The sequence below is a fragment of the Canis aureus genome, chromosome 8 (assembly GCF_053574225.1).
Source record: "Canis aureus isolate CA01 chromosome 8, VMU_Caureus_v.1.0, whole genome shotgun sequence".
Classification (NCBI taxonomy): Eukaryota; Metazoa; Chordata; class Mammalia; order Carnivora; family Canidae; genus Canis; species Canis aureus.
Window position 1 is genome coordinate 56,030,303 of NC_135618.1, and position 26,388 is coordinate 56,056,690.

The 26,388-nt window shown below is 43.8% G+C and overlaps 1 protein-coding gene across 2 annotated transcripts in view; it reads left to right on the plus strand.

Annotated features, from left to right (window-relative positions):
- The window catches only part of PRKCB (protein kinase C beta), a 325,998-nt gene that overhangs the window by 277,591 nt on the left and 22,019 nt on the right, over positions 1-26,388 (plus strand). For both annotated transcript variants that reach the window (XM_077907036.1, XM_077907037.1), the window contains exons 12-16: positions 405-467; positions 5,912-6,050; positions 13,789-13,869; positions 14,133-14,240; positions 19,513-19,653. In XM_077907036.1, the coding sequence (XP_077763162.1) occupies positions 405-467; positions 5,912-6,050; positions 13,789-13,869; positions 14,133-14,240; positions 19,513-19,653 (532 nt within the window). The remainder of the gene's footprint in view (positions 1-404; positions 468-5,911; positions 6,051-13,788; positions 13,870-14,132; positions 14,241-19,512; positions 19,654-26,388) is intronic.

A 26,388-nucleotide genomic window follows, 5' to 3' on the forward strand; every position in this document is an offset into this window, starting at 1 on the left:
CAGGATGGTTATTAGAATTTTAATTAGATAATGACCTAAAATGATGGTACGTAGACTTGGTAAGCCTTCAGTAGATGAGCTGTTAGTATTCAGATACTTGAATTTGCCTTAGATTGAAACTATCATTCTTCAGCCAGGCCATGCTCTCCCATGGCCTCCTCCGCACGGAGCAGCCACTGAACCTCTGCCCACCCCAGTTAGTCCTACAGGCAGCCTCCTGGCTCTCTAACCCTTGTCCATATGTCCACACTCCCATACTTTGGTGTTATGAGATGTGTGGCTGACCGTCCGCGGTGGGATGTTAATGCCCCACACCTCGTTCAATATTGTATTGAATTCTGAGGGCTTGCCAGGCATACGGTGTCCTTGAATCTCTCCATTGCTTTTTTTTTTTCTAATTTCAGATTTTACGCTGCAGAAATTGCCATCGGTCTGTTCTTCTTACAGAGCAAGGGCATCATTTACCGGTAAGTGAGCACCGCTACCCCTTCCATCCCCTCAGCTCCCTCAGCTCCTCCCCTCCCTGCCTCTTCTTTAACTGCTTTTAAAATTAGAATCTGTGGTGGGGGAGGAATCCTCCAGCCCTGACTTGGGCATGTGTTCTGCCAAGCAGCATCGCCCACTGCCCTGGCAAAGCTTGGGCAGCTCTGGGTGGTGGTGGAAGATCTCTGTGGACCCAGTGATAGTTCACAGCCTCAAACGTGAGACCATTTGCTGTACAAAGGGGACGCTCACCAGTGGGGGCCCAGTCCTTCCTTCCCTTGCCTTTAGACCCCAAAGGGGAGCAAGCAAAGACTCTCGGCTGGCAGGATATGATGGGTCCTATTCTTATGAAATGATTCTCTTTTTTTGCTATGTAACTACAATTTAGAAATGAATCTCTGAAATGCTTGCCCTGAAAGACAGGATTAAGTTCAGGACTTGGCATTTGCCCGGTTTTGGAGGAGCAAGTGTATGATCATAGCTGTATGAGTCATACCGTTTTATATTTCACGCAAGGCAGACTACTGAGCCTGAGGCTGCTATTTGTCAGTGAGTCTGGGGTGTACAATTCTCCTTACACCACATGGATGCAAATGACATAGGCAGTGCAGGCTCGGGATGGTTGGTTATGCAAGAGAGGCTGGCAGGGCCACGGGGCTTCCAAAGGGAATTTGGCACAGGTGAGGGTCTCCCTAAAAGATCCCGAAGACCGTAAGATTCCATGCCATTCATTGATTTGTCAGACGCCTATTAAAAACCTACTATGTGCTAGGCACTCTTCTAGATGGTGTGGAGGCAGCAGGGAAGAACAAGTTCTACCTTTTTAGAACTTCTGTTGTGGTGGGAAAGAGATACCGAAGCAGCAAAGATACAGTCTGTCAAGTAGCAAGAAAAAAGGAGCAGGGGAGGGGGCCGGCATGTGCCAGGTGGTGACAGGGGTGCTGGAGAATGCACAGGGTCGGGGTCTGGCAGGTTAGGGTGACCTGGAAGTCCTGAGCATCTTGCTGCAACTGAAGGACATGGGTGGGGCTAGAAAGCATAAAATGATAAGCCCTGGTGATCTCAAGGCAGATAATGGAGGGGAGGCTGTGGGCACTGGTAGATTGGAGACATGGAAGGTGGGCACCTTGCCAGCAGCCTTCAGAGTCCAGGGCCTTTTTCTAAACTCCTTGAAGTGGTGATCTGAATCTAGCAGGGGAAGGGACAATCATTCTGAGTACAGAATCCCTATTCCGCTTAGTTATTCCTGATAACGGAGGAATGAAGGTCAGGAAGAGGAGTGGTTCCACCTGGCGCATGGGCGATCTCAGTGAAGAAATAGAAAGACCAAGAAAAAGAAGAATTTAAACTGTAAATTGCATGCTCCTAGCCGTGTTTGCCCTCAACGACCCGGTATCACTGTGCAAGAGACACATCTAGGAAGACTCTTATTCCATTTCCTCTTTAATTACCATAGTGGGAGCATCTTGCGCCAAATGGAACTCTGGTGGTGGAGGGTACATGTTATCTTCCATATGACATGACCCCTAATTCAAACCAGTAACTTCAGCAGGAAGGATCATGGGGAATCATTCACTCTACATGATTTTCACCTTATGTGCTGACATTAGAACCTAAGAACCTAACTCTTGTACAGGGTGGGTCTTAGGTAGAATAGAACTGGCCACTGAGGATTGCTAAGAAATTAAATGTGGAGCTGCAAGTTTATTGAAAGAAAATCCAGTCCCAGGGGAGGGACTGGGAAAGGAAATAAAGTTTATTGTCAATTGGGTTGGGATTCAGGGCTGGGTTTCCAATCTAGTAGGGTCATGGTTTGGGGTCTGGGATCCAGAACTTTCACCATTCCAGTCATAAAATACAAATATTAGATTTCGGTGCTAAGACTTTGCCTAACTCAAAGCTCTCTTTACTAACATATTCTCCCATTCTTCCTCAACTCTTCATACTTTTTAGGGGACATTTATCAGTCTTTTAAGGCATTCAGCATCTGAATCCCTTTCATTCATGTGTAGGAACAAAGTCTATCTCCTACTATACAGATTGAAAATGCCAGATAGTCTCACAACCTCCCTGCAGCCAAGGCAGACACACAATCCAGGCTTTGACACTTGTCATACTCACACAACACTATGAATTGGAAGGTAGTGACCAAGAAATGCAGAGGCTGTAGAATCGAGAGTGGCCATAGTAATCGGCTGCATCTACTTTCTGGAGGCATGAGAGGAAGCAGTTCTTAGCAACAATATCCAGAGTCCAGCGTTAGGCTTCATGGAACAAGATGTCTGTACCCAATGGTGGCTTCTGTGACATCTTCACTGGACCAGCTCTGCATTCCAATTAAGCATCATTCCTGGCTGCCTAGCCTCTAAATCTGGTTCTCCAGCCTCCTTGGAGATTCTGTGAACTCCCAATATCTTTTTAACAATCCCTTTCCAGGTTGAAATGGTCAGAGTTGATTTTCGTTGCTCACAATCAAAAACCTTGATTGAGACAGAGTTTTTGAAATTGATAATCAAATGAAAACCAGTAAAAAAAATTACATGACAGAAGATGTGTGGTTTTATAACATCGAGATGATCTTCATGTGGTGAATTCTTTCAAAATGTTACAAATCTCTCCCTCTTTCATTTAGATCTCTAGTTGGTTGGAGAATCTTAAGTAAAAGGGATGAGGAATTATGTTAGACTTGCCCTCTCTGAGGACCATGGCTGGAGATGTTGGGTACAGGGGAGACAAAGATCCTTTCAAGCTTCATGTCTTATTTATAGATCACCATTCCTGGGATGTGTGATGATTTTGCCTTTGATGGATTTCTGAAAATGTAAGCAATTGCTCCAGTCCCTTTTGAAGCAGAAATGAGGGATTATTAGATCAAACCAAAAAATACAGTAGGCTGTCAAAAATCATATATGACAATGAATATGACTGGATTGTCTCCAGCTGCATAACCAACTGGCTCTTGGCACCTGAAGCTCTTTTTTTAAAGATTTTATTTATTTACTTATTTATTTTATTTATTTAGAGGGTGGTGGAGGGGCAGGGAAGAGGAAGGGAGAATCTCAAGCACACTCCATGCTGAGTGCAGAGCCTGACATGGAGCTCAGTCTCATAACCCTCAGACCACGACCTGAGCCAGAGTCGTGAGTCAGATGATTAACCAACTGAACCACCCAGGCGCCCCCTGAAGCTCCTTTACTATAACACATGAAGTTGTTATTACTTTCCTAGTTGCCCCAGCTGCTTGTTTGGGGGATTGTGGTCAAGCTGAGGGGGATGTCGTGGGTCTCTGTTAATCAATTCACATGTAGATCTGGCATGTTTAGGTGAAGCAGGTTGCTACAAAGTCCAGTTTAAGTTCTTAGCTGACATTCAGAGACCACTGTGGCTTGTAGATAAGCATGAAGGATTATTACGAGTGGTACCATGGTCAGCACCAAAGATCATGGTATTGCTGTTGGCAAATGGGATGCAAGTGGGCCTCGCCTTGGATGAACAGATCTCACAGACACAGATAGGAGATGCCAGTATGTTTTTTTCAGGTTGTATTCTCTTAGTCAAAGGTGATGACAGCAACTCAATTTGAACTAACTTGTTAAAAGAGATATTTTTTAGCTGACATTACTGAAAAGCCCAGGGAGCAGATCTGACTTTATGCCAGGATAGATCCAAGGGCTCAAATGATGTTACGAGTTTTCACTTTATCACCTTCCTGCTAGGTTCTGCTTTCTCTCTACTAGCTTATTCTCTATCTGATGACCCCTGGCACTTCTAGACTTATATTCTACCACTGAGCAATCCCAATGTAAAAAGAGTTTATCTCTTTCCTGACAGTACCAGCAAAAGTGCCAGAGCTGATGCTCAGTAGCTTTGATTAACTCATATTGGATCACATGGCCATTCCTGGAGCAATCACTGTGACCAACATTTCCAATGGCCAGGTTAGGCCCATACGTCCAGTCCACTCATGGAGCCAAAAGCTGAGGTCAGCACCACTAGTCTTACATGGCTTGATAATCAGGGAAGGATGGTCCTTTGAAGGAATATTGGATTGCTGTCATCATAAGATGATAAAATAGGCAGGGACCACAGATGTCCAGCACCTAATGAAGATGATTTAAGATAGAGATCTGAATTGAATAGTAGACCCCATTACCTCTCAGGAAATTGGACTCTATTGAGATTGAGGAAGACTGGCCCATAGATCATCACTACTTACTGATACTAAAACACCAAGTGTTGATATTAGAGTAGATGTTTGGGGAAGAGGAAAGTGTGATGATATTGGAGTAATCCAATATGCTGGGAATATGCAAGCATTTCCAAAAATAAATAAGCTCTCCTCACCAACATGGATGAAATAAAAGAATGTAAGTATAGCACATATCCTTTATGTTAAAGCTCAGATGTTACCTTCATGGAGGTGACACTTTCCTGGCATCCTGTTTACAGAAACCTACCCCAGTTGCTAACTCATCGTCCTCATTTTCTTTATAGCGCCCATCAAAATCTGTAATAATCATAATAATCACACAATAAATTGTAGATATGAACATTTGTTAATTGTCTTTTTCCCTCTACTGGAATTTCATCTGAATAAGAGCAAAATGTTTGTTTATCTTGTTCACAGTATATCCCTAGCTCCAAGCATAGTGCCTGTCACAAAGGAGGTGTGCAACACTTTTTTTTTTTTTGATTGAAAGAATCAATGGGAACTCTTGGGTCATGTCTTAGGAATCAGCCTAGGAGAGCTTAGAGAACTTGAAGCTAACTAAGATTCTTTCCATCTGCTTCCCCGCCCCCCCCATGAACTCCAGAGATATTTGCAAAAATAGTAATAGTTTTGTGAAAAATATATCTTACTGTGAAATATAAGGGCTCCTGAAAGTACAAGGGCTAACTCTTTTTTTTTTTTTTAATTTATTTTTTATTGGTGTTCAATTTACTAACATACAGAATAACACCCAGTGCCCGTCACCCATTCACTCCCACCCCCCGCCCTCCTCCCCTTCTACCACCCCTAGTTCGTTTCCCAGAGTTAGCAGTCTTTACGTTCTGTCTCCCTTTCTGATATTTCCCACACATTTCTTCTCCCTTCCCTTATATTCTTGAACTGCTCCTGGATAGAAGCCTCTATGGATGCTCTGCTCCTTATTTAGCTGTCTATGGATCTCTCTCTTCTCAGAGCTGCTGTCTCATTGTGTCCTTGTGAGATGCTTGGCACAGTTGGATCTATAGAAGAAGAAAAACCCACAAGTCTGTGGACCCCTCTTTATTTACCAGATTATAAACTATTGGAGGGCAAGTGCTGGTTTATACTCCCCTCTGTGCTTCCCCAACACCTTAGCACAGTGTTTTGTGTGTCACGAGTGGCTGTTGGCTTGAAGTAAAAAACATTTGTTAAACCCTTAAATTTTTATATCTGCTGCAGTGACCTCAAACTTGACAATGTGATGCTGGATTCAGAGGGCCACATCAAGATTGCTGATTTTGGCATGTGTAAGGAAAACATCTGGGATGGGGTGACCACGAAGACATTCTGTGGCACTCCAGACTACATCGCCCCTGAGGTGAGAGCTGATGGGACCCCTAATACATGTCCTTGTTTTACTGGAGTCTCTCCTGTGCCCTAGATGACCATGTCAGAGTTGGGAAAAGTCCAGGAGGGTACCTGGCAAGCAAACCTCAGGCTAGTCCTTCTCCTGTACTCTAAATCATTCCTTTGAGATCACACATGCAAATTAATTTAGCACGCATCCAGAAGCTCAGGCCCAAAATACATCAAGGTTTGGGGGAAATTTTAAATAAAACTCAAAAAGAACCATCCACCACACATCAGGAAAATTCTTCAAGCTGCTATGGCTCATGGCCATATGATACTGCCTAATTATGACATTGAAATGTTTGTTAAGAGGAAGGAAGGAGAGACGAAGAGGGCTTTCCTGAACTGACATATGACACAGGATCTGTGTACTGATACTCAACCCTGAAAGACTTAGAATTTTTCTCTTTGTGAGTAAGATATAAATGAAAGAGAAAAGAGTTAATTCTACTGCCTCCCCCTCCCTTCCCAAAGGAAACGGTCAGTTGCAGAATGGATTTCCCCAACATGTCATGGTACAGAATCTGTGCCAGATGATAGCCTTCCTTTTTCTCTGAATTGGTGCTTAGGGAAGTGGCATTTTGCAATCTGTTACTAGATTTTTAAGGAAAGGAACTGAGGATGTGGCACAGAGTCTTGGAAATGGGTATTCTAGAATTCTTTTCTTGACTGTCAGTCACTTATTTGGAACAATGGTGATGGGAGGCCCCATGTAGCTAAATAATTTGGCACAAATTTTAAAACCTGCATACTCTTTACCAAAACAGTTCTTCTTCTAAGAACTTAGCTTGCCACACACATACTCAATGCACACGCACACAGTGAAATGATATGTGTTCAAAGTCTTTTCTTTGTTCCAGTGCTATTTTTAAATAATGAAAAATAAGAAACAACCTTCATGACTATCAATAAAAGAATGGTTAGCTAAAATATGCTACATTCACATTGAGAAGTACCATGCAGCTCTTATAAAGATCAGAGTACATCCGTATGTACTAACCTGAACAATGTCAATCAAGGAATGGACAATAGACCGAATTATTTATAGTACTAAATACCACAATAATTCAATTCAAAAGAGTAAATTAGATCTATATGTAGATATGGAAAGATTTTTGAGTCATATTGTTAAGAGAAAGAAATCAATAGTGAACAACTGTATGCCAACAAGCTGGACAACCTAGAGAAAATGGAAAAGTTTTAAAAACATGCAACTTAATAAGACTGAATCAGGAAGAAATAGAAAATCTGAATAGACCAATTACTAGTAAGGAGGTTGAATTAGTAATCAAAAATCTCCCAATGAAGAAAAGCCCAGGACTAGATTGCTTCACTGGTGAATTTTATCAAGCATCTAAAGAAGAGTTAACACCGATCTTTCTCAAATTTTCTGAAAAATCAGAGGAGGAAGACTCCAAGCTATTTTTACAACACTGGCATTATTCTAATACCAAAAACAGAAAAGGACACTACTAGAAAAGAAAACCACAGGCCAATATCCCTGATGGATATAGATACAAAATTCTCAATAAAATACTGGTCGATTGAATTCAGGAGCACATTAAAATATCATTCACCATGATCAAGTGGGATTTATCCCTGGGATACAAGGATGACTCAACATATGCAAATCAATCATTGTAATACATCGCTAATAGGATAAAAGAAAAGAATCACATCATTTCAAGAGATGCAGAAAAAGCAGGGATAAGATAAGGGTATCCATTCACACTGCTCCTATGCAGCACAGTACTAGAAGTCCTAACTAGAGCAATCAGGCAAGAAAAAAATAAAAGTATTGGAATTGGAAAGGAAAAAGTAAAAATGGTCTCTATTGGCATATGACATGATTTTAATTTTTTTTTTTTTTTTTTTTTTTATTTATTCATGATAGGCACACAGTGAGAGAGAGAGAGGCAGAGACACAGGCAGAGGGAGAAGCAGGCTCCATGCACCGGGAGCCTGACATGGGATTCGATCCCGGATCTCCAGGATCGCGCCCTGGGCCAAAGGCAGGCGCCAAACCGCTGCGCCACCCAGGGATCCCGACATGATTTTATATGTAGAAAATCCTAAAGACTCAACTAAAACTGTTAGATCTAATTAATGAATTCAGTAAAGTTACAAGATACAATATTAGTATACAAATATCAGTATCATTTCTATACATTAACAACAATTTTCTGAAAATGAAATAAAGAAATGGATCCCATTTACAATAGCATCAAAAATAATAAAATAGGAATAAACTTAACTAAGAAGGTGAATCATAAGATATTCATAATCAAAACTATAAGATATTGCTGAAAGAAATTAAAGAAGATATAAATAAATGGCAAGACATCCCATGTTCATGAATTAGAAGAATGAATATTGTTAAAATGTCCATACTACCAAAAGCCATCAATAGATTCAATGCAATCTCTATCAAGTTTTCAGCTGCATCTTTGACAGAAGTACAAAAAACACTGCCCAAATTTATGTGGAGCCACAAAAGACCCTGAATAGCCAAAGAAATAAAGAAAGGGGTGCCTGAGTGGCTCAGTCGGTTAAGCGCCAGACTCTTGATTTTGGGTCAGGTCATGATCAGGATCATGAGATGGAACCCCATGTCAGGCTCCACGCTGGGAACCTGCTTAAGATTCTCTCCCTCTCCCACCTCCCCACTCATATGCACTCTATCTTGCTATCTAAAAAAAAGAAAAAAAAAAGAAATGAGAAAGAAGAACAAAGCAGGACATTATACTATCAATTTGAAGCTATATTATAAAGCTATAGTCATCAAAACAATATGGTACTGGCATAAAAACAGCTAAATAGATGAACAGAACAGAATCGAGAGCCCAGAACAAAATCTAAGCATATATAGTCAATTGTTTGACAAGAAAGCTAAGAATACTCAAAGGAGAAGACAGTCTCTTTAATAAATGGTGCTGAGATAATTGGGTGTCCATATATAAAACAATGAGACCGGACCCATATCTTACATCACTCACAACAATTAACTCAAAATGGATTAATGGCTTAAATGTAAGACCTGAAAACCATGAAACTCCTAGAAGAAAACATAGGACAAAGCTTCTTAACATGGATCTTGGTCATAATTTTTTGGATACAACATCTAAAGCCCAAACAACAAAATCAAAATAAGTGTGACCACATCAAATTAAAAATCTTCTGCACAGCAAAAGAAACCACCAACAAAGTGAGAAGAGAACCAATGGAATGGGAAAAAGTATTTGCAAACCGTATATCTGATAAGGGGCCAATATCCAAAACATATAAGGAACTCCTACAACTCAACAGCAACAAAAGAAGTAACCCAATTAAAAAATGGGCAAAGCGGGATCCCTGGGTGGCGCAGTGGTTTGGCGCCTGCCTTTGGCCCAGGGCGCGATCCTGGAGACCCGGGATCGAATCCCACATCGGGCTCCCGGTGCATGGAGCCTGCTTCTCCCTCTGCCTGTGTCTCTGCCTCTCTCTCTCTCTCTCTCTCTCTCTGTGACTATCATAAATTTAAAAAAAAATGGGCAAAGGATCTGAATAGACATTTCTCCAAAAATTAAAAAAAAAAAAAACATTCGAAAGACCAACAGGTACATGAAAAGATGCTCAACATCACTGGTCATTAGGGACATGCAAATTAAAACCACAATGAGATTATCCCATCACACCTGTTAGGATGGCCATCATCCAAAAGATAAGGGATAGCAAGTACTGGTGAAGGTGGGGAGAAGAAGGAACGCTTGGGTGCTGTTGGTGGAAATGTGAATTGGTACGGCCATTCTGGAAAACAGTGTGGAGGATCTTCAAAAAAATTAAAAATAGAGGTACTATATGACCCAGGCATTCCACTTCTGGGAATATACCCAAAGGGAAAAGAACCCCACACATACTAACTCAAAAAAATATCTGCACTCCCATGTTTCTTGAAGCATTATTTACAAGACATGTAAACAATGCAAGTGTCCATCGATGGATAAATGGATGAAAGGAGTTGTGGTATATATACATACACAACGAACTAGTATTTGGCTATAAAATATGAGGAAATCCTACTGTTTGCTACAACATAGATGGACTGTGAAGGCATTATGCTAAGTGAAATATGTCAGAAACAGAAAGACAAATAGTGTATGATCTCACTTAGATGTGGAATCTTAAAAAGAGAAAAAAATAAAGCCAAACTCACAGAAAAAGAGATTAGACTTATGGTTCACAGAGGTGGAAGGGCGATTGTGAGAGGATGGTCAAAAGTACAAACTTCTAGCTATAAGATAAATAAGTACTAAAAATATAATGTACAGCATGATACCTATAGCAAATACTGCTGTATGATATGTAAGAAAGTTAAGAAAATAAATACTAAGAGTTCTCATCACAAGGGAGCAAACTTTTCCTTCTTCCTTTTTATGGTATCTAAATGAGACAGTGGATGTTAGTTGAACTTACCTTATTTTCACACTATATGTAAATCAAACCATCATGCTGTATGCTTTAAACTTACACAGTAATGTATGTCAGTTATTTATGGATAAAACCAGAGGAAAAATCAAGGTACAGAATGTTAAATACAGCATGATACCATATATTGAAAACAACAACAATACATGGAACACTGCTATATGAGTATGTAGAGACACAGTAAAAGCATAGAAAACCTGGAAGTTAACAGACTGATTTTATAACATTGGTTACCTCTGAGGGTAAGAGCTGTACAGAGAAATTTAGCTCAATCTGTATACTGTGTAAATTTTTCACAAGGTAAACATTTATGTATTACTTGAATAATTAAAAGTAATTTTTTAAAAAAAGTCCTTTATAGACTATTGACAGAAGAGCATTCCTGTGAAACCGTTCAAAGCCAAAATGGCATGAAGCAAAGAAGCAGGGTTTATTTTTATTTTTATTTTTATTTTATTTAATTATTTATGAGAGACACAGAGAGAGAGGCAGAGACACAGGCAGAAGAAGCAGGTTCCCTGCAGGGAGTCCCATGCAGGACTCCATCCCAGGACCCCGGGATCACGCCCTGAGCTGGAGGCAGATGCTCAACCACTGAGCCACCCAGGTGTCCCCAAAGAAGCAGTTTTATAGCAATAGCAGTTTTACATGGTAAAAAACATTTTAACGTTTTCAGACCCAAAAATTAACCTCTCTCAGGCCTTTCTGATACCTTACGACATATCTGTCTAGTGGATGCATAGCAGATGCTCACACAACTCAAAGATATGGCTGCTTGGTGCCAGGTATAGTTCCTTGAGAAGGAGCTTGGCGGTGCCACTCTTGCTGCCTCCGTAATGGCTCCCTACAAACCAAACGCCGAACTCTATTTTTGCTCTTTGCCTTTATCGTAAAAGCAAAAGTCCTCTTTGGATTTCTTTCATTTAAGGAAAATAGGTACTAATGTGGGTCTTTTGTAAGGGCGAAGTAGCGGAACCCAAACTTTTATAAAGCAGGGGACACCTGTGTTAGAATGTGGTGTTTGCCCTGCGTGCCCTACCTTGCTGTATTATCATTAGTACTTAGGGCATCAGACAATTCCTTGATCTGCCATGAGCTCTGTTGTCTCAGATTCAAAACTCACTGCACTTGACTGTCACCCAGGGTCCTTTTAAAAATGTAGGCTACCCAGGCACTACCCTGGATCAACTGAATCTGAATCTCTGCAGGAAGGACCCCCCTATCTGTGATTTTCCAGAACTCCCTGTGGTTGCAATGCAGGAGGCACCTGGAATTGTGTTCCAGGGGAAGCCGCTCCCTCCTCAGCCCTTTGATGGAAGGAATAATCGAGGAGGATCCGGATCTGGCTTTCACCCTGGCTTTGCCATTAACTAACCACCTCACCTTCTGGCAACTTCTTTCACCTCCCAGGCTCTATTTTCCTTTGTAAAAGGATTAACTTGTTAGGTTGTCATGAGGATCAAAGAAGACATGAAGTACTTTAAAAGTGTGAAAACACTTTCAGTAAGTGTTCTCACAGAAAGCTTCCCTCTCTTACAGTTTAATTCTCCTCAAAGGGTGTTTCTGACTTTAGGGTGGAAGCAGAGGTGGCAACAAATGGACATTCATTTTATAGCCAACTTTGCTCAGACACATTCATTGAGTAAAACAATCACCGAATGAGAAAACCTTCTAGTTATGGCTAACATTTTGAGGACGTGATGTGTGAGAGGCACACGTTTCTCTTTCGTCCTCCCAAAACCCTGTGACATAGATATTACAAAATTCCTTTAGTAGGGGAGGAAACCGAGACATCAAGAAGTTAACCTCCCCCAGGGTCATACAATTCAGAAACAGTAGTCAGGATTCAAGGTCTGGACGGTCTGACTCTCACGCCTCCACCCTGAACCTTTGCTAATACATCACCTTTTAAACCCATTAATACAGTTAGTTTTACCCACCTGTGATTTGAAAGAGGAATGGTCATATGGCTTTTCTAGACTTTGCTCTGCTCTGGCAATTTGGTACTAAGTATCAAAAACCGTAAAACTACGAATACCGTTGCAGAAGACATGAACGGACTTTTTTCCAAAGAAGATATCCAGGTGGCCAATAGACACGTGAAAAGATGCCCAACATCACTCAGCATCAGGGAAATGCAAATCAAAACTACAATGAGATACCACCTCATACCTGTCAGAATGGCTAAAATCAACAACACAAGGAAACAACAGGTGTTGGCGAGGATGTGGAGAAAGGGGAACACTCTTCCACTGTTGGTGGGAATGCAAATGGGTGCAGCCAATGTGGAAAACAGTATGGCGGTTCACCAAAAAATTAATAATAGAATTACCCTATGATGCAGTCATTGCACTAATGGATATTTACCCCCAAAATACAAGAACACTAATTCAAAGGGATACATACACTTCTGTGTGTTACAACATTATTTGCAATAGCCAAACTAAGGAAGTAGCCCAAGCATCCAAATATTATTCAGCCATAAAAAAAGAATTCCACATGTTGAAGTGTTTATGCTCATGTTAAATGCACACATGTGCACACTCTACTATATATTAATAAAAAAGACTCCAAGAGGAAATAGACCAAAGAGCTATCATAATCTTTCTCTTGATGGATGATTAGGAGTGATTTTAATTGTGTTTTCTTAGCTTGTCTGTATTTTTATTTAATTATTTATTGCTTATCTATGTTTTTAAATAAATAGTAAAATAGCAAGAGCACTATTCCATCTTTTTAACTTAAAATTTTTTAATTGGAGTAAAAATAAAATTGACCGTTGTAACAGTTTCTTAGTGTACAGTTCAGTGGTGTTAAGCGCATTCCCATTGTTGTGTAAATGATACTACTTTCGTAATGAGAAACAAAGACGGTTGAAGATGCCACACTCACTGTATTAAAATGAAAAATAACACACTGTGCTAAGTGCTTTGAAAGGGCAGTGTGACACCCACAGATGTTTTCCCCCGCCCGCAAGTCCCCCATAGATGAGATCCATCTTCCTAAGGTGGATAAGTGGGCACTATGCTCCTTGGGTCACTCCATTTGACAGTATCCCCCATCTGGGACTGTAACAGCGGATTTAATCTCTCACAGTTGGCAGATGACAGGCAAAGGAAGAACTCTCCCTCCACCTCCGAGCCCCAAGAGGCTCCACTCTTATGTAAAAGAAGTGAGTATTCAGTCTCTAGCCATGGGAAGAACCTGCCTGCCTCCCTGATGGAATGCCTTCTGTTTTCCAGATAATCGCCTATCAGCCCTATGGGAAGTCTGTGGATTGGTGGGCATTCGGAGTCCTGCTGTATGAAATGTTGGCTGGGCAGGTAATTGAATTTTAAGTGATTTTTAAGAAAGTTCCTCCCCCACCCCCAATCTGCCTGGTTTTTTTAGAAGAAAGGTGTCAGTTTGATACCAGCTCATAGATCAGAACCCCTGTGACTTCCGTGCCCTTGGGGTTACCCTAGTCTTTTGACTGTTTTTCCTCATCTTCTCCCTGGAAGCCCCCAGGTGTGGGACAGTGGTTTGGGGCAATTGGGGAGGGTCAGGCAGGAGGACCCCTGTCTTCCCACACTCCTCTGTCCCACAGGCACCCTTTGAAGGGGAGGATGAGGATGAGCTCTTCCAGTCCATCATGGAACACAATGTGGCTTACCCAAAGTCCATGTCCAAGGAAGCTGTGGCCATCTGCAAAGGGGTGAGTAAGCCCCTGGAAGCTTGCTGCCAGGACCACCAAATGCAGAGGTGAAAGGTGTGCCCTGCCTGAGGATGCCTCACCCAGGGAAGGGGTGGAATGGATACTGAACTCTACCCCTCACCCCACGTCCCTGCTGGTGCTCTTGGTGTGGACTTGCTACCGCTCAGAGCAAAGGGAGCTTTTTCCCAATCTGTACAAAAGTACCGGAGAGGTCTGGTGGCAACAGTATCTTGCTGCTGGCTGGGCTCCAGGCTCTAGCCTGCATCGGGGAATGCATATTGGATGAATGAGATAGGAAACACCACAGAGGCCTTGCCAGAGAGCTGGAACCCATGGGAAGGTGTGCGAGAGGCCTGCAGCATGGACCTGACAACCTTGCCCTGCTCTGCTGCTTATGGCTAATTGTAGCAGCGTTAAAATTCATCCTAAGAAAATACACGAAATACTGAATTTAAGGGATTCTCTGGATAAGCTGACCCAAATTTAGTGTCTTCAGACCCCCAGTCTCTCCCTCTACCCCACAAATGGCTGAAAAGCATTGTACATTTTGTACATGGCAGTGGATATAAATACAGGGCACATGTTTGCTGGTGAGGATTCTTCTGTTATGCATCTTGCATTAGGCCAGGAGGGTGAGTCCCTGGAGATCAGTGATCCTCACTTTTGGTGCCATCAGGATGACCTGATGTACTTCTTCAGATTGTACATAACCTCAAGCTCCCCCTAGACATCTGCATTTTGCAAAAGTCCCTGTGTGGCTTGAAAACCACTGCCCTTAAACCTGTTATCCAAATGTGGTAGCATTTAACTCTAATGGAGGTGTATTAGAGCAATGCTATGAGGGCCCCCAGAGAATATGGCTGACAGATGCTGCCTTTATAAAATATTCATTCTTTCATCAGTTGGGGGGATAGGTGTGTTTTCAAGATTAGGGCATGGCCATGCCTCCCCAGTGTGTTCCCACCAGTGTATCTGAAGAAACCAGGGCAGCTGGTCCTAGATCCTTGGAGTTTTTGCAGATTTCCCACTGCCCAATCCAGCCCTGCTCTTCCTGGCCCCAGTCAGATGCTCGGTGAGCTGGCATGGGTGCAGAAAAGCTGGAAAACTCAAACAGTGTGTGATAGCTGGGTCAAACTCTTGGTCTAGAGCACCTTGTCAGCACCACCTAGATTCTCACTCTTGGTGAATCACCTAAGCTTTTGTTTCAGCTGCATAGAGTAAGATACAAATATCCCTGGGGAAACCACATGTGAATTAGTCTCAGTCCCTCAGAGAATGGAGACCCAGAGGTTCATTAGGAGCTTAAGAGCGGCTTATTAAAAAAATGAGTGGGGAGGCACAATGTGAGGCCAGTGAGACCCCTGTAGACATATTCTCATGGGGGAGGAAGAATGAGTGGAGGTCATATACCAAGCTTTTAGTTTGTTTAATAATTGCCAACACTGAAACAGCAGGGGATTTCCCATAAACAATTAGCTTTCCAGTTTTCCTGGAAAAATCTGATCTCGCCATGCTGGTCTGTCATTCCTATAACGGATCAGCCAGCTGGTTGGGAAGCCCATGTCCCCTTAAGATAGGTCATGCCCGGGAACCCTGGGTGGCGCAGAGGTTTAGCGCCTGCCTTTGGCCCAGGGTGCGATCCTGGAGACCCGGGATCAAATCAAATCCCACGTCGGGCTCCCGGTGCATGGAGCCTGCTTCTCCCTCTGCCTATGTCTCTGCCTCTCTCTCTCTCTCTCTGTGACTATCATAAATAAATAAAAAGAATAGGAGCTGCAATTCCTTAAAAAAAAAAAAAGATAGGTCATGCCCTTTCCAATTTGCAGAAATTTCCATCTTGCCTACTTCCATCTGGGTTCAAATCCTGGTCCTGGCATTATTAGCACTATGTCTGTGGGTAAGTCCCTCAACCTTGCCTGTGGATTGAGAATAATGATAGTACTCCATACAGGATTCATTGATGATTCAGTGAGTTAATACAGTGAATCCCTTAACAACAGAGCCCGGTGTTCTGATCCAAAACCCATGGGACATTATTATGATTATTATTATAATGCTGTACACTACTGTGTAACATGCCAGGCCTCTCTTGGCATTTAAGTATGCATACACGGCGATAGGAATTTTCAGGTGAGGGTTTTGGCAGATGGAGACCCTTTGCACATCTCAACACTTCCACTTCCTCAGTATGTGGTCCTCCTTTGCACGTCTGGGCTTCTGTTTCTTTAGCTCTGAAAATAGAATAATAATACTCACCGAACAGAGTTTTTTGAGAGCATTAAATCAGGCAACAGAAAGCTCCTAGTGTGGTATTGGTGCATAGTAGGTGCTTAATTAATACGTGCTCAAAATCTTCCCCTTCACAACTCTGCCCTGCCTGGACAGCTGGGGGTTCTAAGTGGGTCATGGAGGAGAGAGGATTTTCCAGGTCAGCTGCATTCAGCTTCAGCTCCAATTAGCGGTTTCCCTGGTAGAGCAGATTTCTATTAATTTAGGACCCATAACCTTCAGGATTAACTGGGGTGACTCTCTTACCACTGGGTTCCAGGGCCTTTCTGAGTTGAGTGGGCTGAGTCCAGTGTGGGTCCTTTCTTCAATGCTAAGGCTCCAAAGAAGAGGTGATGCTCAAGCCAACAGCAAATGCTTCCTCCCAAACAGCGGGCCCCAGGGGATGCGTCTGGGAGGTGATCAGAGATCGGAACAGTGATTAAATCCAGCTGTCTGCATGGCTTCAGGCACATCAGCTCAGAGTGCAGTAACTGGGCGGAGACTCACATTAGTGCTGGATGATTCTGCAGTGGCTTTTCTTCACTTGGCATCCTCGTCCTTACACGGAAATTAAGCTAGGCTTTTGAAAACCGTTCCATTCTGATTGAAAAGTCCTTTATACATCCATCCCATTAAAGGACCTATTTTCTACCAGAAAAAAAAAAAAAAAACAATTAGTATAACTTTGCTCGGATTGCCACTCCCATTTTGAACAAACGTAAAGCAGACAGAAGCCCCATTTGGCCACACATTAGCATGAAAACAAGCAGACTGCACAGCACAGCGCAGCAAGAGCTCTAGGTTGGGCAGATCGGTTCAAAGCAGGTTCTGCTACTTAGCTGTGTGCCTCTGGGCAAATGACTACTTCTCTGGATCCAGTTTCTTATCTGGAAAATGAGGATTATAGTTGTAAAATGAAAATAAAGATGAAAGAGTAATGCCTGGCAAGGCTTTAGCACAGAGCCTGGCGCAAAGGAAGTACTCCATAACACAGAGGGCATCATTGATAATATTAGCAGTAGCGCTGGGGCGCCTGGGTGGTTGAGTCAGTTAAGCATCTGCCTCCAGCTCAGGTCATGATCTCAGGGTCCTGGGATCGAGCCCCATGTTGGGCTCCCTGCTCAGCGGCGAGTCTGCTTCTCCCTTTCCCTCTCCCTTTGTGACATCTCTTGCTCTCACTCTCTATCAAATAAATAAAAGTCTTTTAGAAAAAGAGAAAGAAAGAAAGAAAGAAAGAAGAAAGAAAGAAAGAAAGAAAGAAAGAAAGAAAGAAAGAAAGAAAGAAAGAATATTCAAGGTAGTGCTAACCAAAACTTCGTAGCCCTTTCTTTCCTCCTATTGTAACCTTGTACAAATGTCAGTGCTTGGCCCAATGTGCTGGCCCAACCCATCCTGACCAAGCCAAGCCAAAATATCCCAGGGGAGCCCACATACGAGGATCTCTCTTATTAAAAGCCTGGGGCCCCTGGTGGCTCAGCGGTTGAGCATCTGCCTTTGGTTCAAGGCATGATCCTAGAGTCCCGGGATCGAGTCCCGGGATCGAGTCCCACATTGAGCTCCCCACAGGGAGCCTGCTTCTCCCTCTGCCTATGTCTCTGCCTCTCTCTGTGTGTCTCTAACGAATAAATAAAGAAAACCTTTAATAAAATAAAATAAAAGCCCAAGTTTGCGAGAAGCCAGAGGTGAGATAGAGCCCTGGCTCTGCCGCTCCCCATCTCTCTGAGTCCTTGCTAGTTGCTAAACCTCTCTGCGTGTCAGTTGCCTTGTCATTGAAATGGGAAAAAGAATATACCCACCTCATCGGGTTATTGTGAGAAGCAGGTAAGATTCATGCATGTGGATTAGGTAGCCGCTTAGAAGTGCCCAGTTATTTTCCCCTGGCAGGTAAAGCATAGATGGGGAATATGTGCTTGCATGAGTGTGTGTATGTGTGTGTGTGTAGGGGGATAATTTCTGATGACAAATTGCTCTGCAAGCAGGAATCAAGCTAAGCTGAATGTCCAGCAGGGTAGGTGTGTATTGCTGGGTTCATCTCCCTGCCATGATTCACAAATCCTGGGCAGAATCTAAGGGCTCTGACATCATGGTATCAGGTCAACTCTGGGAAGCTTCTTGGTCTTGTTATATTCTAATTGCCTTTTTTTCCCCTCTTTGAGGCCTTCTTGTTGGTTTTGGCTTTTGGTTTTGGGTGGTTTTTTTTTTTTAATCAACAACTCCTCTGTCTTTGCTATCTGTGCATTTGCTCAAGTCTTGAGATCAGAGATATTTTCATGCTGCTTTGGATTCATTTACAAGAGGAAGCCTGTCTGGTTTCATCTTGGAGCATCTATTCATCTTGTTATTTAGCAGTGGCTCAGAGACCCAAAGATGGAGGGTTTTGATAATTAAGTAATTTAAATGGAACACCAAAGAAACCTCAGCGGAGTTTAGTGTAATGTGTGATACAAGCAAAATGAGCTGGGCAAGGTTTTGACTATTTAATGAGCTTTCAGAAAGTAATTACTTGAAACTTGGGTCCATTCGACTAATATTTTTTCTTCTGTTTTGTCATTTTCACAAGTGCTTTACTGAGAAATGCAAATATTATCAGAATGAATATGGCCTTTGCCTTGGTCACACTCCAGCTTTCTCAGGGTGGGAGGTGGGGGAATTTGAAGATATTGAAACTGTTCTCATTAAATGCAACAGGAATTGCATAAAACCCATTCTTAAATCAGAATGCATCGGTTGACATTTCTCACTTGAAGTTCAGGGCCACATTGAGACTTAGGTTCCATTAACCATAAAGCGATCTTGCTCTGGGACAAGTAGCAGCAGGCACTGTTGTTGGGTCTTCCGATTATAAAGACTTCACCAGGCAATTATTGCCTGGGATGGAAAGCAGAGAGTAAAAAATGAAACTCATTGTGCTTTCTTCCCTAATTTCATGGGAGTCATCATTTCTGAGCGGCTTACATGACCTCCCTCGAAGTTCATTAAATTCAGCCTTTCTCTTCTCTTGAAGCTGATGACCAAACACCCGGGCAAGCGTCTGGGTTGTGGACCTGAAGGTGAACGTGACATCAAAGAGCATGCATTTTTCCGGTACATTGATTGGGAGAAACTTGAACGCAAAGAGATTCAGCCCCCGTATAAGCCAAAAGCCGTAAGTAAACCGTTCAGTCTGACTCTTGGATTCACGTGCATAACACACTTTCCCGTTGTGCGTGCCCGCGCGGTTCTGGGGGGCAGACATCGATGCCTCTATTCCCGCGTCTGTAAGTTGATGCATACAGTGGCTGGGTGCAAAAACAGAGGTCTCCATCCACACAGCCCGGCCTCTGCAGATGCCAGGAACATGGTCCCTGTCAAGCTTTTGTCTTATCGGTTCAATTATTGCACTTGTCTTCGCTGGCAACTTTTTGGGAAACGGTTGTTCGGTGAGCAGAGTTCAGATCCAGTTCTGGACGGGGGTACAGAGTCTAATTCTGCCCTCCTTCTTTCCTTGGTGGGACTGGGTCGTCATTTTCTCTTCAGCCTGACATTGAAAAGGTCATGTTGTTTATCTCCGCGGTATTTAAATTTCATCCTGAAACGTACACTACATCTGAGTCCGTAAATAAGACAGCACCACCAGCCAGCTCCCACCCGAGGAGAAACAGAATGAGGCAAGAGTTGGCATGCTCCTAAACCTACCTCTTGGAGGCTCTGAGTGTTGATACGGCTTTGAGGTAACTAACGTCTATAGGAGAAGAATAAAAGCCTCACGTTTCCCACAGTCATGTGCATGCGAGAGGGTTTTCCTTCCCCCAGAGGCTCAGCTGGGAGTACTTGTCAGCACTGGGGAGGAGGAGCTCGCAGTGAATTAATCCAAACTGCAATTCCCCAGACAGGATATTTCTTTGTTAAGATTAAGAAGAAGGGAGACCCGGTGACTTTATGATGAGCTGTGAAGCTGCCTACTGAGGCTGAAACGTGTGCACACACATTGTCATTGAAACCCGAAATTGTGAGCTCCGTGATGATAATGGTAGTTATTTTGACATTATGAATTTCTTGGCCCTTTATTATGTGCCAGGCACCACATAAAGCACTCCGTGTGTGGCATCTGATAAAATCCTCACAATGAGTTGTGGACATGCTGTTCTTGCATATACTAGGAGAGGGGGTGGGGGCTCAGAGAGGTTAAGTGCTCTGTCCAGGGTCACTCAGCCAGCGTGTGATGAAGCGGGGATTCAGACTTCAGAGGGTCCCACTCCTTTCGAGGCAGATCAGAATGCCTGGGGAGCAAAGGGCACACAGGCTGAGGAAAACCTCCCTGGTGATTCTTAAATCTCCCTGGTGCTTCCCTGACGCCGCCCACATTAGCATCCCCCCTTTACAGAACCCCTATTGTGTCCTGTGTCTCTCTGGACACTCCCTGGGATTAGGAAGCTGGGTTATTTAGAGGGAGCCAGTTCCACCTTGCAGCCCTTCTACAATGTTGCAGGACTTACAGCTTGGTGTCTAATCAGCTCCCCCAGAACTGTCATCCCTCTGGCCTATTCTGTCACCCAGAGCCTCTTTCTCTGTGGAGCACTCTTCAGACATTTGCAGATGCTAGTCTTAGACTCCCGAATCCTGTGATTTCCAGGCCAAACACTTCCCCCAACACACACACAAACACACACACACACACCTTCCACCTATAAGCATGGCCCAAATGACGTCACCCCCAAGTGCCTAGTGTCTTCCAGGTCATCAGCTTCCATCTTAAAATACAGACACAGGATCAACCACAATATTTCCAGTAGTATCTGATCCTCAAGTGAATACAGTGGGTCCAACCAACAATCTCTTGATTATTCTAGAGCTGGTGAACTTGGCCGGATCTATTCACTTCTTTGCTCCTCTATTTCATCATCTGTGATACAGCAATGTTAATGGTCTCTGCATCAGAGGATCATCATGATTCATGAAGCACACAGTGCAGGCCAAGTACATTGTAGATGTTCTAGGAGAGTTGATAATTATTTTTGCTAGCTGTGTCAAAGGTTGATCAATGTCTCGGGTGCAGGACTTTTCAGGGGGTAGAACAGTGTCGAGTCCTGCCGATGCTGTTCCTTTTTGTTGTTGTTTTTAAGATTATATTTATTTATTTGAGAGAGAGAGAGAGATCAGGAACAGGAGGTTAGAGGCAGAGGGAGAGGGAGAAGCAGGAGCAAGGAATCTGATGCAGGAATCGATCCCAGGACCCTGGGATCATGACGTGAGCAGAAGGCAGATACTTAACCAACTGAGCAACCCAGACACCCCACTGGTGTGTTTCTCAAGACAATGTCCATGTGTGCACTTAGGGTCAGAGAGAGACACTGCCTCTGCCTGTCCTAAGCAGTATCATCACATTTATTTATTTAGTTAGTTAGTTAGTTAAAATATTTTATTTATTTATTCATGAGAGACACAGGGAGAGAGGCAGAGACACAGGCAGAGGGAGAAGCAGGCTCCCTGCAGGGAGCCCGATGCAGGACTCAATCCCGGACCTGGGATCACACCCTGAGCCCAAAGCAGCCGCTCAACTGCTGAACCACCCAGGCGTCCCAAGCAGTATCATCACTTTTAATGAACCATTTGGAAAAAGATCCAAATAACAGTCTGGGAGACAAGAGCAGGTTCTCCGTTTAGGAAACTGGGAACTCAAAAAAAAAAAAAAAGGAAACTGGGAACTCAGAGATGGGGCACGAAACTTACTGGGGTTTTGTGGGGCCATTCATGAGATCACAAAACGTGTCCCTCCCCTCTCCCCTCACTTGGCTGGAGGAGGAAGGCAAATATCTCCATCTCTACCAGCATGGAGCCCGGTGACAGTCTAGGGAGGGTCCATTCTTTAGTTACATACCGGTGGTTTTCAAAATGTGGCCCTCAGACCAGCAGTCTCACCTGGTAATTTGAGGACTGAGATGCTCGGGCCCCTCCTCAGAAACCCTACATCAGAAACCCTGGGGTAAATCTGATGTGAATTCAACTGTCCAGGTGAATCTGATGTGCCCCAGGCTGAGATTCTCTGCTGTGGACTTGAGTGGTAAAAGCTCAGGCAGGGATGCTGAGCCGAGGCCAGGGGAACGTGGTAAGGAGGAAAATCTGTTTGAGAGGAGGACATCATTTCTCACCTAGTCTGGGTGAGAGGGGTGGTGGCTTCCAGGAACAGGCTCAGGTGCCTTAGAAGGGTGTTATACTATCTGTTGGCAAATTGAATTTAAATTAAAAAAGTAAATTAAATTAAAATTAAAAAAAAAAGAAAAGAAAAGAAAAGAAAAGAAACCAGGCAGGTAATGGAAATAGGAGAGGGAGTGGTTGGAGACAGAGGCAGCCTGGAGAGCTGGCAAGCTACCTAAAAGGCCCAGCGGGTGCTTATCTCTAGCTGTACAGTTGTGGGATCCTGTTGACTGTTACTAATTATTGTAATATTTTTTTACATTATCCGTAATAACAGCTACCTTTTTTTCTGAGCATCTTCTACAAGCCAGGCACTGAGCTAGCCAGGTTTGCCCTGCAGGGATGCAGGATCTTCATTCCTCCATCCTCGTCAGTATTTTCATATGAGATCTCACTATCTTTTGGTACATCAGTAATACGTTTGTAAAAATTAAACACAGTGCAGGCCAAATTAAACACATGCACAAGTCAAATGTGGCCCACAGGCTCAGTTTATAGTCTTTGGGGTCGTGATTACTCAAAGTCAGTTTGACATTTAACCAATTCCTGTTAGTACTGGTTATTTACAACAGAGTCCGTTCCGACTGGGTAAATATTTTGAAACTTCTCGCTAAGCGATAATGAATATAAAAGATCTAGCCAGGGCCTGGCTCATAGAAGATACTCAGGGAAAAAGTAGCAATTCTTATTGTAGATAATATAAAAATATCACAATAATTAGTAGCAATCAATAGGATCCTTCAACTGTTCTAGATTTGATAGGATTTCCAACCAGCCAGTGTCTTAAATTCCCTCTTGTGGGTTTAACCATGACTTTCAAAGTATAGTCATTGAACTGGGCTGTATTCTTCAAGATGTTTTTCCACCAGCTCTGAGGGGAAACAGACCCTGCCCTTGTTTCCTGAGAGTGAATTAGAAATAGTAATCATGGGGGCGCCTAGGAGGCTCAGCGGTTGAGCATCTGCCTTCCACTCAGGTCGTGATCCCAGGTCCTGGGATCGAGTTCCTGCAAGGAGCCTACTTCTCCCTCTGCCTATGTCTCTGCCTCTGTGTGTGTGTCTCATTGAATAAATAAATAAAATCTTTAAAGGAAAAAAAGAAATAATAATCATGAATATACTCCCCCCCACCCTTTCGATTTGACCTGCACATATGCCTTTTTAAGCTGTGGATGCCAGCTGTAGAGTCCTCGCCTCCACTCAAGGATTTCACATTTCCCCTTCTGCGCACCTTCATCTGGGCCCTTGGTAAGTGTGTGCAGAGTGCCATGTGCCCTGCGGGTTATTACAAGGCATGCATGCATCTTTCAGCATTCCTGATTCATGCATGCTATTAAATAGAGTGCAGCGGGAGAAAAAACCACAGAGCAAGAACAGAGATTAGATTCAAACATCAGTGAAGGGTGCTATTATTGGAGGTTCATTAACATGGGCTTTTTTTTTTTTTTAACAAAAGTGCCAGCTTTTGTTACGGCAAGGAGCCGGTTGCAGAGCGTTGTTCATAACCACGGAGATACACTAGCTTCGGTGCATTGTAATGGACCTAAGTAATTATTTTAAATGTGCATCTGATTGTGTCACTCTTGCTTAAAGCTTTCCCTGATAGCTCTCTGCTGCCCCCAGAATAATGCCAACTGTTCCTTAGCATATATGGCTTTTGGGGTCTTCCGGGGTCCAGCATCTGCCCTCTCCCCACCTTCAGCTCCTGCCTCCCAGGAACAAGCATTTCTGAGCTTCTTGTGGTTCCTCAAACACACTGGACGTTGTCTTCCTTTCCCAGCTCTGTCTGCACACAGCCACCACCTGCGATGTCCATACCCTGCCCCGGGCTGCCTCCAGCCCCATCCCTTGTGGTGACTTGCTCCTTCCCCCTGTCCCATCAAATCAGGAGAACATTACTCCCCCAGGGAGGCTCTTCCTGATTTCTGAGAATGTATCGTCTGCTAGTGTCCTATCCACAAACTTTATTGTAATTGCTTGTTCAGTGTGATGTCTGTCTTCTTGACTAGATTGAAAGGTTGTGACTATTTTTGTCAGTGTTGATTCCCAGTGCTTAGCAGAAGGCTTAGCACCTAGCAGGCTCTTAATGATTTTTCCTGAATAAATGAATGAACCCACAAATGGCTATAAACTAAGAGGCGGCAATGCTCTATGCAGAGGAACAGACAGATCCTTTAGGGCTATGTATCAGAGCATGGGATGTTTTTCTCCTGTGCAGCAGGGCATCGCAGATACGTTGGTTGTTGTGTAAGTTAACTTCCCTGTTTCTAAAGGGCTTCATCTGGGTGCCGGGTTGCATCTCTCAGGGCACCGTGTGGTTGTGCCGTGTGCGCTGGGAGAGCGTGGTGAAGGACCCGTGATACTGTGCAAGAATCACTGGGCTTTACAGAGAGGGCTGTGGCTCCTGCAGTCTGCCATTGCACACTTGAGCACTGAAGGTGCCCTGGTGTCACCAAGCAGAATGTCTTAAACTCTACCGAGCACACATGAGTCACGTGGGGGTCTGGTTACAATATGGATTCTCATTCGGCTGGTCTAGGGTAGGGCCCGAGACCCTGCAGTTTTTTTCACATGTGCTGGGATGCTGGAGGCTACCCTTAGCGTGGCTGGGGCTAGAACACAGTCCGGCAGGCTGCTGCCAGCCACTGGGCTGAATGGCAGATCCTGTTCTAGTTGGCGTGTTGTGTAGGATGGCAAAGGCTGTATTGAAGGGGTGTGTAAGGTTTGGTACAGAGCGTGCTGGTGAATGTGGTCCAGGCCACACGACAGGCTGTTGTGGGTCAGTATGCGGTGGGTGGGTGGTGCTCGTTTGTGTGCTAGAAGGCGGCGTATGTGGCTGAGAGCGTGGTGGAGCAGTGGGTTGAGAAGCAGTGTGTTCTGGTTCCGTCCTCTCGGGTTTTTGCCAAGCGCTCCAGGTCATCTTTTCAGCAGATGTTTATTGAAGTTAGGTACCATTGTAGGTACTGGAGACACAGAGGTAAAAATAATTTCCTGCTCTTGTGGAACTTATATTTTAGATGGAGAGGGCAAATAATAAACATAGAAATCAGCAAATATGTTAGAAGTAGATAAGCATTGTGGAGGAAACCAGAGCAGAGGTGGGGATGGGGAGAGCTGGGTTGGGGAGAGGTTGAGTTTAAACAGGGTGGTTGGAAAGGCTCACTGACATTTCAGTAAAGATGGGAGGAAGGTAAGGGAGTGAGTGAGCCATGTGTATATCTCTCAGGGAGAGTGGTTTGGGCCACAGTAAAAAGTACAAAGGCCCTGAGACAGTAACTTGCCTGGCATGCTCAAGGAAGAGCACAGAATCCAAGTGCTGAGCTGAGGTGGGTGAAGAGAGGGAGAAAAGGAGATGATCTTGGTTAAGCTACAGTAGGATCTTTGGCTTTCACCCAGCTGAGCTGGGCATACTTTGGAGGGCCTTGAGCAGAGAAATGGCATGATCAGACTTTGGGCTTTAAAAGAATCACTCTGACTGTTGTAGGTACAAGGATGAAATCAGGAAGACTAGTTCAAGGCTTCCGCAATAATCCAGGTGGGAGGCAGTGGGCACTTGGATGGGATGGAGCTGCTAGAGATCCTCCAGGTTGTGTTCATATTGGCCTACCTCAGCCCTCCCTGGTTCCTGGCACCTTGCAGATGCTCAGTAATTAACCCAGAGGGCATGAAGGAATGGATGCAGGAGAACCCCTTCAGATGGCCTGCAT